Genomic DNA, 11,991 nt, shown 5'->3' with positions numbered 1-11,991 from the left:
CATTTGCAAGAAAAACTAACCTCCAGCTACGCTGGCCGCCGAATTCATCGAAATCGGCAATGCCTTGATTATGCTTTGTTAATCTTTGTAGCAACACTTTAATTTCCTTATAAGCATGGAATGTGCATCTCGGATCTCTATAGAAACTTGTTGCATGAAAACTTGATCAAGCTTTTCGTAGAATGAAATGTTGTCGGCGATTCTTTAAACCCAAATGGCAAACGTCTTTCTCGCAAATTTATTGCATAATCCTATGTAGCTGTACTAAATATGAGGCGAAGTACAATGGTAGAAAATGCAACTAGACAAGGCTGTTGATAGAAGATAGGCTGTTTACATCATTGTGTCACTGTCCTATCCGCTTACTTGCAAGGCTGACTGAGGAAGTGGATATAGAAGGAAAATAAAAAAGACACTACAATTCGCCGCTGAAACATGTTGTTGTAAGCGCTCTGTTGACAGCACGTTTTGTTGACAAATCAGGTAATTGCAAATAGTGAAATCATTGCGATGAAAAACGTCGAGATGTATTATCCGATGTAGGATGACACATGGATGGATTAAATCAGCTGTCGAAGGAACTGTTGTCACATTTTTGTGCATGTGTTTTTGAAAGAAATAGTAACCGATGCGTATTTTGTATCAATGCTGTCACTCCGTGAGTATCATTCATGGAAGAACAATCTCGTGCTAAACAACCCCCTCCACACCCCTCTCTTCATCTTTAGAGTTCTATCTAATGTGTATGAAAGGTTGGCCGGCCTTCATTCGTTGTACAAGAGCTGTTATTGTTTTTACTGCATCATTAGAATAGCATGCATGGGAATATGAAGACAGTGCTTGTCGTGTGAAAAACACAAGCCTCGCTTCGTTTTACATCGTTGTTCTAGCCATCATTGCTGGTCAAACTTGCACAAACAAAAGAGGTTGATGGTGACACGGTTGCACGGTGATAAAATTAAACCTCAAGAGAACATCACATCAAACCAAATTACTAGGTGCTGAATTCATCTCCCATTGCTACTGAAGCTCCTGGGAACCCCATTGAGCCCCTTTAATTTTTGATCTTCAACGCTGGGAATTGCCTTTTTGAGGAATCCACCCCTGAAAAATTTTAAAGCTAGTTCGTGGCCCGTTGTCTGTGGAGCTTGTTAACAAAATCTCCTTGAATGACCCCATGCTGTTGTAGCTTGCAAAATTGTTGTCTGAAGATATGTCTACATGGAATGATGGTGATGAATATCGCATATTATGCATAGATAACGGGGAAGCAAGTTATGTTTATGCAGGCTTTGGGGCAAGCTGTCATCGAATGCATGAGAAATATGATACGAAAGAACAAAGCAAATCAGACAGGCATAAACGTCTCACAGATGCCGATCCTTTCTCTTTTATCCGGTTTCTTTTTTTTTTTTTTTTCAATGAAGGAACTCCCGAAAGTACCGTATCAATAGGCGCACATACCGTGTGGTTAAAGTTATAATTTTCTTTTACTTCCTTTCTCTCTGTTTTCTCGTTCCTTGTTCTTCTTCTTTCGAACCTTTTTCATTTTTATTATTTTATAATAGATATTTTTTGTTATTTTTATCTTTTTTTTTGCATATTTCTCATGACGACTCACGATGTTCACCGCGTAATGGAGGATGACTTGTTTGGAAGTTATCAACGACATGAACCTTTGCGTTCACCGACGAGCTTGACCGGAACCTCATCTGCATTTAGATCCATGACGGCTTCAGACTTTATTACTTTATTACCTCCGACTCGTCAACCACAGCAGCAACAAAGACCACAGCTTCGTCCCTCCGTTCGCCGTCCGACTTCCGAAGTTTTGCCAACGACCCAATTATTCAATAGCAGTCCTGAAGGTGAGTGCTTTTTTGCTTTTTATTGGCCGAGAAATGATTTCAGGAAGCTTTTGTTGACAATCTTGGTAATGCAGCGGAAGCCATTGATCGATGGTTCGAGAATATCCAGCGATACGAGCAAATGTTGGAAGAGGTAGCAGCGGCTAGTTTGGACCAGAGTTTCAAAGATGAGCTTCAGCATATAAACCAGTGGTTCCGCTGTCGCTCCGATGCCGAACGAACAGCGGCTCTTTATACCGTCGTTCAAAATGCTTCACAGATACAAATCCGGTTCTTGATTACTGTTCTTCAACAGCTGGAAAATCAAGACCCGCTATACGCATTACTTTCACCTGCTGGACAGGACAAAGGTATGCGGATCGAGGAATGAGCAGGTTTTATCGAGCAGTAGGATTGATTGTTTTTTTTTTTTTTGACTATCCACACAGACATACATCACACATCAACATCTTTTGGAGTGCGCCCGACCATGTCAGGATCGGTGGTTTCGACCGAATCAGCTTATGAGATGCGAAAACGGCAGCTGTACCCGCCTACTCGTCGCGCAGTTCGAGGCCCCTTATGTAACCGTCTCACTTCAGCCCTCAGTGAACCGGATGATCTTCGAAGACGAAATCGCGATCTGTTTAGCTCACGACCTTTTGGTCTGAGCCATCAGCAAGGGATGCTGTATGAAAAAGCGTTGGCTGCACGAGCCCAGATCCAGGCCGCCAACTCGACAGCCAGTGTTACGTCGAATTCCTCCACCACGTCGTCTTCCATGGGGTTCTCGCCTTGTGTAAAATCGTCATGTTCCACAACCGCTGTGCCGACGAATCGGTCACCCCTATTTGGCACGGACTGGCCATTCCCGCTTGTGTCGTCCAACAACCGAAACAGCAACGGAAGTATGGTGAGCGAGAAACCGAGCATAGGTCGGATCGGTGAGCGACCCACCTCTGTAGCCAATGACGATAACAGCTGGGTTTTTGGGTCCCTTTCTAAAAAGAAGAAGGAGATGGATCTTCCATGGTGTGCAAAGGATACGATCAAGGAAGACCAAGCCGCTGAACAAGAATTTAACCAACCGCGTCCCTTGATGAACAGTATTACTGCTTTGGAGCAAGCCCAAGCCCGTTTACGAGAGGAACAAAAACAATCGCTGTCAAAACTTAAAAAGGTTTCACCGGCCCATCGGGACCCCGTTCCAGGAACTTCGGTTGGGGTGCAGCCCCCGAAAATCGTATTACCAGCAACAAAAAAAGAAGAGAAACCACCCTCTAACCACTACTTGAGTCCTTCCTCTCAAGAGGATGAGGCCGGCGACTATCTGAGCGATCAAAGTGACATGTCCAATTTGGAGCCCACCTTGACAGGCACGGCTCGGCGGAGAAAGCGGTCATCGGCAGCACGCGCTCTAAAAGATAAAATTGCAGCTGAGACTGTAGATTTCGAACTCATGAAAGGTGAGCGGATAAAGAAAAAAAAACTATTTCTGATTCATACAGCAAGGAAAAAAGGTCCAAGCCAAAAGATACACAACAACCATCAGCTGATGGGGCAAATGGGATGGCTTGGTCTTTTTTTTTTCTTTTTTTCTATTTTTTGCTAACTGATTTTGTTGCCACAGATGTCCAAAACTGGCTTCGAAGTTTGAGGTTACATAAATATGGACATGCTTTTGAAGGAATGCAGTGGCAGCAAGTAGTACGGATGTCTGATGAGGATATGCTTACAGCTGGGGTGAACACAATAGGTGCGCGACGAAAACTGTTGAAAGTATTCGAGAACGTGCAACGTCATTGTAAAGAAAATGTAGGTATGGTTGGGAACCTGAGTTGTGCTCCTATTTTCGTCCCATTAACGTTACCCCTGCGTAACCCTATTTATTTTAGGCCATTGACTTTTAGGAAAATTTTGTCTTTTATTCAATAAAAAAAACCTCTTTTTTCCAAAAACGGTACAAAAGTGCAAAAAAAAGCTCAGACAACAAATCAAATAGAAATATTTTTTTTTTTTAACTGCCTTCCCACTTTTTCCGTTTTAGTGGGGTTTCCCTTTTTCCCTTTTTCTTCCCTCGTTGGTTTTTCAGTGCCAACCTCTTTCTTTCACCGTCTTCTCAACCTCTTTTTTTTTAAACGATAATGCTGAAGTATAGTCTCGCGTTACTCGCCGTGTTTGCCTCGACCGCTTTTGCCTGCGAACCTGAATGTCGTCGTGGTCTGGCTGCCGACTTTACCGTGCAATACGAGCCCGTTGTCCGAATGACACTCGACAACCTTCAATCCGAGTTGTCAAAGTCCTTATCCAATTTCACATTTCCTGACCAAATCCGTTCCGTGGTTCCTGAAGATGAATTTCGTAATGGCATCGGATCTGCTGTCAAAAATACGTTGGAACAGTATTCACAACTCGCAGCGGGGCAACGCTTAGAAAAAGATATCTACAATGTCATGTTTAACGAAGACAAACCCTTCAAAGGCGACTGCAACCATCCCAAAAGGGTCGATAGAAGAATGCCTCCTCCCGGTGACTCATGGACTCGCGATGAATGTGCGTATTTTTTTTATCCTTTTTTTCTGTGTGTGTTTTGAAATTGGTGGCCGGGTTCACCAGCGGATATTCGGATGACTGACGATTTTCCTTTCTATTCTAGGCGTAAAGATGGATTATATTTGTGGCAATCCCCCTTCTATTTGTCATTTCCTGGACGACGTATGTTGCTTGCCACTTTTTTATTTTTATTTTTATCACGGGTTTCTTTTCAATGTCTAACGTGGGATTTGATAATTATAGATCAAGGGTCGCATCGTCAAGCGCATGAAAGAAAGAATGCAAGCAGATGCTTCTTACGATAACGGTTGGCTTGTTCGTAGCTTGCTCCAGGATTTAAGGTACTCGGTGAATAACTCGCTGAACAAGTACGGTGCCGGTTCCATGGTAGAAGATCCCAGCGTGAACAATATCGTTAAGAGCCTCGTGAACAATTCCTTAAGGTCGCTTGATGCGTGGGTAGACAGCGATGTGAAATCATTATGTACTACATCAAGTGAGCATGACGTCTGTGATGGCTGGGATGAAGTGATTATTCCCAAGATTTTGCAGTGGCCTTAAAATGTTATTACTGTCATTCCATACACAATAGATATAATGCATTCCCTCTTTTTTTAAATCATTAAAAACCTGCTTTTTTTTTTTTCCTCAACGCGTTAATCCTAGTGTATGAATCAGTTCGATCGAAAGTGCAAAGAAAGAAACATCGTACGATGGATTCCAGTGAACAAGGTTTGCGGACGGTTATCCAAAATTCAAATGCAATGCAGCCGAGCCATAAACATGCCAGCATTATATGACCAAAATACTGCAAAAAAAAAAAATCCCAAGTTATCGAGTCATGAGCCATCAAATTGGCCTTCAAGCCATACAAAGTCGAATCTGTATTATTTAATTACTATGACTTTTGTGCTTTATTCAGATTTTGCGAGTTGTTTTTTTTCCCATGCTTTGGCCAACTCGCGAATGTGGTCAATTTCGTAGATACCTTCAACCTCTTCGTTTTCCAAAGCTTCAAAGGTTGCTCTTGCCACTTCGTTATCCAGTAAAGGACGGTCTGTGAGGTATTGTAACTGATTGGGAATATATGAACTCAGAGGTCTGAGGATAGCAGCGCCGACAATCAAGCTAAACGCGAAAGGCAACATTAATTGTCGTCTATGGTACGAATACATCAACCCTTTGATGATTTTGTGGTTAGTTCCAAGGACAATTGCATTGTATTGATCTTCTCCTTATTTTTTCTTTACCTGGTCTAAACACGACAACTCTGATTTTATTCTTAAATTCTTGTCCCATTAACGCCGCTTCAGCTTCTCGCTTCATCCTCATATAGCGCTCATCCAAAAGCCAGCTAGGAGGTGCTTTTGCAGCAGAGAAATACACGAGACACTGTCGCTTCTTCCCATCGTACTGCTCCGCCATGGCGCGTGCAACGGAAATGGCGGCATCGCGATTCAAACGTTCATAGCTTCCTTCAATTCCTTTCTTGCTCTGTTCAATCAAGGTACCGACGGTATGCACCACAGAAAGGTTTGTTTGAAGAGCGTTCTTCAAGTCTTGTTGGTTAAGGCAGTTGCCTTTCACGTATTGGAGACCAGGTCTATCGTTCGCAGAAGACGCGCTGCGCGACAACGCCAAAATCTGATATTTATGATTATTTTGAGCTTCGCGCGCAATGGCGGAACCGACAAGTCCTGTTCCACCGGTGACGAGAATTTGAGTGAGCACCATAATACGGATAAAGAATGGGATGAGAATTGCATTTGTCGGTGCTATATCTTTTAGTGTGTTTCAACTGGCAAGTCACAATCAAATTAAGGTTAGTTGATGCCGAAATATTGGTGAGACTTTCACACCGGCTTTCTCGGCTACGGATATTCTTCTTCCCTTTTGGACACCAACTGCGCACAATCTAAGCCTTGTTTCTTACAGCCAAACCATGAAGTTATAATAATTGTTCATTACAGTACAAAAATCACATCTACTTATTCAATCATAAATTGAATTACATTTGCTTTGCTATTGTGCCACACTGGTTATAAAAGCACGAGAAAGTGAACGCTTTCATCCATTTACCTTGTGAAGAATGCACGAAAGGAACATACTAAATTTTTGCAGCACATTCTCGTAACAATGTTGCGTGATTTCCATTATTCAATCAGATATCCCTATGATCGACCATCGTGAGCCTGACATATCTCTGCCGCCATGTCTTCCGTGGTGAAATTTCTGTATGTGCTTTATTGATTCAGATGCGCAAAGATACTATTAATATGGTCGGGACCAATACCACAACATCCTCCAATAATGATTCTTGGTCCATATCGCTTTACGTACCCGGCTATTGTTGAACCAAATGTCTCTGGTGAAACCTTTTGACCGGTTTCGAAGCTTCGCGTTTCGGCGTTCCACTCCTCACCACCATCCGGATATAGTAAAATGACTTTGGATTCAGCTTTGGTATAACCGTGTAGTATTTCCAGCAAGGAGTCAATGTAACGAAGCTTTGTGCAGTTGACGCCTACAGCAAATAAATTGTCGAGACCACGTAATTTGTCCAAACACAGCTGCAATGGCGTGCCATCAGAAATACAGGTATTTGACTTGCAGGAGAATGAAACAGCAACAGGAGGAAGCTTATCCATCTTTGCAATAATATCGTGAATCGCCTGAATCTCCAGAAAAGAAGGGATAGTTTCGAATATAATGAAATCCACGCCCGGTTCTTCATTTTGAAAACTTAGTATATAGTCTTTTTATATTTTGCATGCTTTGCCCTTACCTTCCAAAAGTATCTCTAGTCGTTGCTTGTGGAAAGAAACGAGCTGTTCCCGCGTCACCTCACCATAAGTGCCGGTGTATTCAGCACCATTAGCAAGAACAGCACCATAACACCCGAGTGACAGAGCCACCAAACAAGCTTGTGTAGAATGCTCTTGCGCGTAATCATCACGCGCCTGACGAGCAAGTCGTACACTACGTTTAAGCAGAGTGATGGCCTCATCTCTCGAAAAGCCCTCATCCGAGAGATTCTCAAGGCATGCTTGATAGCTGCAAGTCGTGGCAACGTTTGCACCAGCTTCAAAATATTTTCTGTGAACTGCCTGTCTTAATAAACCCGCTTAGCAATAAATATCACCAATCAGTGAGATCACATGTTCAACGAGTTTTTACTTTGATAGCAGCGGGATCTTCGTGCAAGCATTTAGCAGACCATAGTTTTCCTGTCACTCGTGTAAGTTATGGTTTCAAGGTCTGTATTATCGATACTGCTTTACACACCAGTGAGGTCTTTGCCAAAGGATCGTTCCAATTCACTTGCTAACCCACCATCCAAAATCAATGGAAACTTGAATGACATTTTTCAGTAACCAAATTCAAAAGAGCAGTGGTTAGTTTAGTTACGCCAAAAACGAGAGTCGCATTGCACGAAAATTTTATGCTGCCATGCTGACAAATTTTGAACATCGCATTTCCTGGTTTTTTTCCATCTTATTCTCGGCTGTCCTTGACACTGAAATTCAAGATTCAGACACTACGACGAAAACTTTATGTCGTCTTTCACAAGTGCGTGAACTGGTTTCATTTCGTTCGACTGAAGGAGCTTCTCCGTTTCGTTTCAAGTCAGTCGACAGACTATCACCGGGCGAAGAAACCTTTCCCTGGCAACCCCTATTGTAAGGCAAACCCATGGTATACGCGAGCACCAGTTTAGCACGCATTGATGCAGATAAATCAGATCGGTATGTATGCACCGAACCATATTTTACCCCAGTAACCCTATTTTGATCAAGTGCACCGAAAATCTGCAAGCTTTGTTGATAGAGAGATGACATTGGTGATCAAGGCCTGCTCCGATGTTGGAGGTTCGCTGGGTCCCCGTCGTCGGAAGCAAGAGCGCTATCGTCATATGTATAATGCATTTTATAAATCTAAGCCCTACTTAACACGCTTGGACTTGCAATCACGATAAATGCTATTGCCATTTATCAATTGTTGGATATCGTACTATGTCGGCAGTAGAGCCCGTTGGGGGTGGGGCATAAAAAAAAATTGCAGCTGCGAGGGAAAGATGAGAATGTCAAAGATTTCATTGTTCTCTTTCTTGGGCAACACAACAGCCGCAGAGCTGTGCAGATCTTTTGTGAAAGATGGGAAGCATAGCGTTGCAGACAAAGTTTCACCAGAGAGATTATCCACTCAAAAAAGACATTTTGTTTGCAGCATCCGTGAGTACAAACAAAGTGTTCAAAGCCACTCGGCCTTACACGTTGAGACGCTCCAGTGACCAACCCTAAGCCCCCGTCAAGCCACATTATACAACTTCAGCGATGGAATACATTGTTTAAACGTTTTTATTTTGCAAATTCATTTGAAAACTTCTACAATTGGTTTACTGCAGCTGCTTCCAGGCTTACCTATAAACAAAACAGAATGAATAAGAATTCATTTCGCAATGCAGCGCGACATAACGCGAGATTCAAAAATAGGAATCCGTCTTTTTTTATCAGGGAGTGTTGTTGTCGGTCACATCGGCTCCGTGTTAGCATAGAATAGATTTGATCATCATAAAAAGACGGATTCCCATCTTTCTGTCTTTTCAGCGAAATTTATAATGATACATACCTTTCATTATCATCTAAGATGGACCTTGCAAAGTTCAGAGAGAAGTTGTACAGTGCACATCTAAGAATGAATACATTTAAGCATTGATGCACTCACAACAGAATGAAGAAACGAAAATCATTTCAAATAGGATACATCAGACATAGAAATTGGCTGTTCTTGCAAAATTCTCGACATGATATATCCGCCTGGGGCGGCAAGGTTCATCACAGTATCCAAATCGAACAAATAGAAAAAAAAAACCAATATGGAGAGTAATTTACCTTCAGAAGTGTAACAAAGTAATGGGCAAAAGCACACCAACGGCGGCAAAATTTATAGAAAATTTTTTTCGTTTGTGACAATGGTTTTCCAAGGTCCAAAATCAAACGCCCGCTCAAACTGACTGTCAATTTTTTTTTGGATTTGCGGACAATCAATGTCATAATACGGGAAATGGATCGAACGTCAATGACAGTTCATTTTTATCATTGCGACGATATTATCGCTTTATCTATAAATATTAACATGGTTCGACGAACACCTCTAATACATGACGCAAATTGGTGACGAAACCGGTATCTTGGTCGACTAGCTGAATAAGATCGATCGTATGCAAATTGTCCTTTACAGCAATAAATCGAATATCCACCGTTTGCGAGGTGGACGGACCTAATGGACTGTATGGAAAATGGATATAAGATGGATAACTTTCACATACAATTTTTTTGACGTACCTTAGTCGCACGTTATTCTCCAAGCAAACAATGTCAGCTTCATGAGTCTCGTTTTCAAAATATTGCCGCAAGAATTCTATATGATAATTAGCAACAAGTTGCGCTATACGAATTGCAGCTTTGTCAATCACAATGCTTACCTGCTTCATCCATGAAAGGGTCGATGGGTCGTTGTTCCATTGGTAGCAGAGGAAGACCCGTTTTCATGGTGTTATTAAAAGATTCCACTGCCGACGTGTTTCGTTTGCGGTTGGGTATCATCACTTGGAATCGTCGCGTATGCTTGGAACGGTTCACGATGAATATATGAAGAGGGAAAATCTTGCCCACAATGATGGAATTGGGGACAGTGAGAGAAACAACGATGCCATCCGCTATCTCCACTTCAGGTGCTCGATGTGCTCCTGCATCACGACTAACTGAAGGACCCATATTGATCACGAGACGTTTTTTCCCGGCAGCCATGCCATCAAGACTGTTCATTTGGCTGACAGGGCTAGCGACGGAGTGAGCCCCCGGGGATACAGTGGCACTTGTCGAACGCGATTTTTCAGATGAGTTCATTAAAGGCGATGTCGAGGAAGCCAATAACGACGCAAATCTCGGATCAGGCGGCGCTTCCTCTCTTTTCTGTCGCATCCCCATAACGTCTAGCATGGTATTCCACTTGGATTGCATCGGCAGGGTTTTTACTCCATCCACTATCGGAGCTCCACATACTTGTATTGTTACTCGCTGCGGTTGAAGCCGTTCATCTTGATGGTGCGTAACGGGAACGGGTTGTGTTGCAGCTCGCCTTGACGGGAACATACGTTGTGGTTGAATGGGTGGCTTGCTGACACCATCTTCCAGTAGCGTAACATTGTACAGGAATACGATCTGGTCTAAACTGTTCAAGAGAACTGGGAACGGCGACTGGTACACCCGGCGATGAGTATACAACTTCAGAGCTCAAAAGAAAAAGCAATACGTCTGTTACCTCTTTTGTAAAAGCCATAGCCACGACCGCATTCGATACTTGTACATCTATTTTCTCGATTTGGAATGGGCATCCCACATCTCCCGGATTCTCTAGTTCCACAGACATCATCACCATCTTATCAGCAACCGATGCATTGGTGGTCCGCATCTTGACTATAAGACTGGAGCGCACGGGTAAATGGCAACGTGTGTGGCGTCGAAGTGTTAATGATCTGGGGCTCGAACTACTTGGTTGGATAAAGCTACTGCTCGACATTCGCGAATGTACCTCCACCATGAACCGCTGCATCGGTCTTTCTTCAGCATTCGCGAAGAATGGATCTATTTCATGCGTAAAATTTCAAAATTAGCACGACCGACACGGCTTGTTTTCTCCCATGTCCTGGTTACCTCCGGTTAAGCCGCCTAGCAAATCCACCGACTCGAATAATTCTGGGTCATATTCGCTTTCGTCGGATTTTTCCGTGTCTTTGGTATTTCGAGCAGGTGGCAGAGGCCGATACGAGATGTTGCAGCTGACTGACAACTGAGGATGACTTCCGCGCGCTTTAACATAAACTAAACCGTGTTGATTAGAAGGCGTATCGTATTTGTGTTCAGTAAAAGGATATACCGATTGGAATAGTAAGCGGAAAGAGACAGCAATAAGCGTTATTTTCCTCGGCCGTGATACATTCTTGGTCGTCTCCTCGGCTGCTATAAGTGTGCGAGTAGAAGAACGGTGCATCCACTGGTCCACGACTGGTATCTACTTTATGCTGCGGAAGTTTTGGCGATGAAGCGTTTGATAAAGAAGTGGAAGAGCTGTGTTTGAGGGAAACCGATCGATGTTGGATTGGGGACGACGTATTCGTTTGGAATGTTGCATCAGTCATAGACGCATCGATGTGGACATCCAGCTGCTTAAAGAAAGACTGTACAGCGCTCGCTACCTCTTCGTCACCAGCACCCGCTATATGAGCGGGAAGTCTAGCGAAGAGATATACTCTCAGTTGCTCATCTGGATAATTCAAAGAGACTTTTAGCTGGAAATGCTGGGCGCCGATCAGTGTGAGCTTACCATAGAATGCGAAATCACGCGGTTTGGCCGAGGTGATATCGTGAAAAGACAGGTCCTTTTTATCGGTGGGTACGTTAGGGATGATTATCTGGAATTCGGTCTCATTGAAAAACAATTCAGACGATACAGTAGAAATCATATACAAGCAAGATTCAGGGCGATTTAAAGAATAGCAAGGCGGGCCTTCATTGACCGTTACTTCAAG

At 43.1% G+C, this 11,991-nt stretch overlaps 5 protein-coding genes across 5 annotated transcripts; 2 read left to right on the top strand and 3 right to left on the bottom strand.

Annotated features, from left to right (window-relative positions):
- Positions 1-1,609: 1,609 nt before the first annotated feature.
- Positions 1,610-3,757, top strand: BYT42DRAFT_543395 (uncharacterized protein; the record flags this gene model as incomplete). The annotated part of the gene is made up of 5 exons (XM_051565688.1): positions 1,610-1,868; positions 1,943-2,218; positions 2,297-3,313; positions 3,604-3,662; positions 3,743-3,757. The coding sequence occupies 5 exons, from the start codon at positions 1,610-1,612 to the stop codon at positions 3,755-3,757; spliced, it is 1,626 nt and encodes a 541-aa protein (XP_051425831.1).
- A 234-nt stretch (positions 3,758-3,991) lies between these two features.
- BYT42DRAFT_543394 (uncharacterized protein) lies at positions 3,992-4,961 on the top strand (the record flags this gene model as incomplete). The annotated part of the gene is made up of 3 exons (XM_051565687.1): positions 3,992-4,400; positions 4,504-4,562; positions 4,644-4,961. 3 exons carry the CDS (start codon positions 3,992-3,994, stop codon positions 4,959-4,961), a joined length of 786 nt encoding a protein of 261 aa, XP_051425830.1.
- Positions 4,962-5,224: 263 nt separating this feature from the next.
- Positions 5,225-6,153, bottom strand: BYT42DRAFT_558661 (uncharacterized protein). Its single transcript, XM_051567017.1, has 2 exons — positions 5,651-6,153; positions 5,225-5,580 (listed from the first exon to the last, which is right to left on the bottom strand). Exons 1-2 carry the CDS (start codon positions 6,132-6,134, stop codon positions 5,315-5,317), a joined length of 750 nt encoding a protein of 249 aa, XP_051425829.1. The 5' UTR covers positions 6,135-6,153; the 3' UTR covers positions 5,225-5,314.
- A 490-nt stretch (positions 6,154-6,643) lies between these two features.
- Positions 6,644-7,764, bottom strand: BYT42DRAFT_592182 (Homocysteine S-methyltransferase; the record flags this gene model as incomplete). The annotated part of the gene is made up of 3 exons (XM_051570602.1): positions 6,644-7,128; positions 7,186-7,482; positions 7,686-7,764. The coding sequence occupies 3 exons, from the start codon at positions 7,762-7,764 to the stop codon at positions 6,644-6,646; spliced, it is 861 nt and encodes a 286-aa protein (XP_051425828.1).
- A 1,528-nt stretch (positions 7,765-9,292) lies between these two features.
- BYT42DRAFT_558646 (TRAPP trafficking subunit Trs65-domain-containing protein) lies at positions 9,293-11,969 on the bottom strand. The gene is made up of 7 exons (XM_051567016.1): positions 11,787-11,969; positions 11,340-11,726; positions 11,117-11,284; positions 10,725-11,047; positions 9,886-10,660; positions 9,746-9,821; positions 9,293-9,688 (listed from the first exon to the last, which is right to left on the bottom strand). Exons 1-7 carry the CDS (start codon positions 11,923-11,925, stop codon positions 9,532-9,534), a joined length of 2,025 nt encoding a protein of 674 aa, XP_051425827.1. The 5' UTR covers positions 11,926-11,969; the 3' UTR covers positions 9,293-9,531.
- Positions 11,970-11,991: the final 22 nt, after the last annotated feature.

Source organism: Radiomyces spectabilis (genome assembly GCF_025331425.1).
Source record: "Radiomyces spectabilis strain NRRL 2753 chromosome Unknown BYT42scaffold_3, whole genome shotgun sequence".
NCBI lineage: Eukaryota > Fungi > Mucoromycota > Mucoromycetes > Mucorales > Radiomycetaceae > Radiomyces > Radiomyces spectabilis.
Note: the sequence above shows the minus strand (reverse complement) of the source record. Positions and strands in the feature narration are given on the sequence as shown.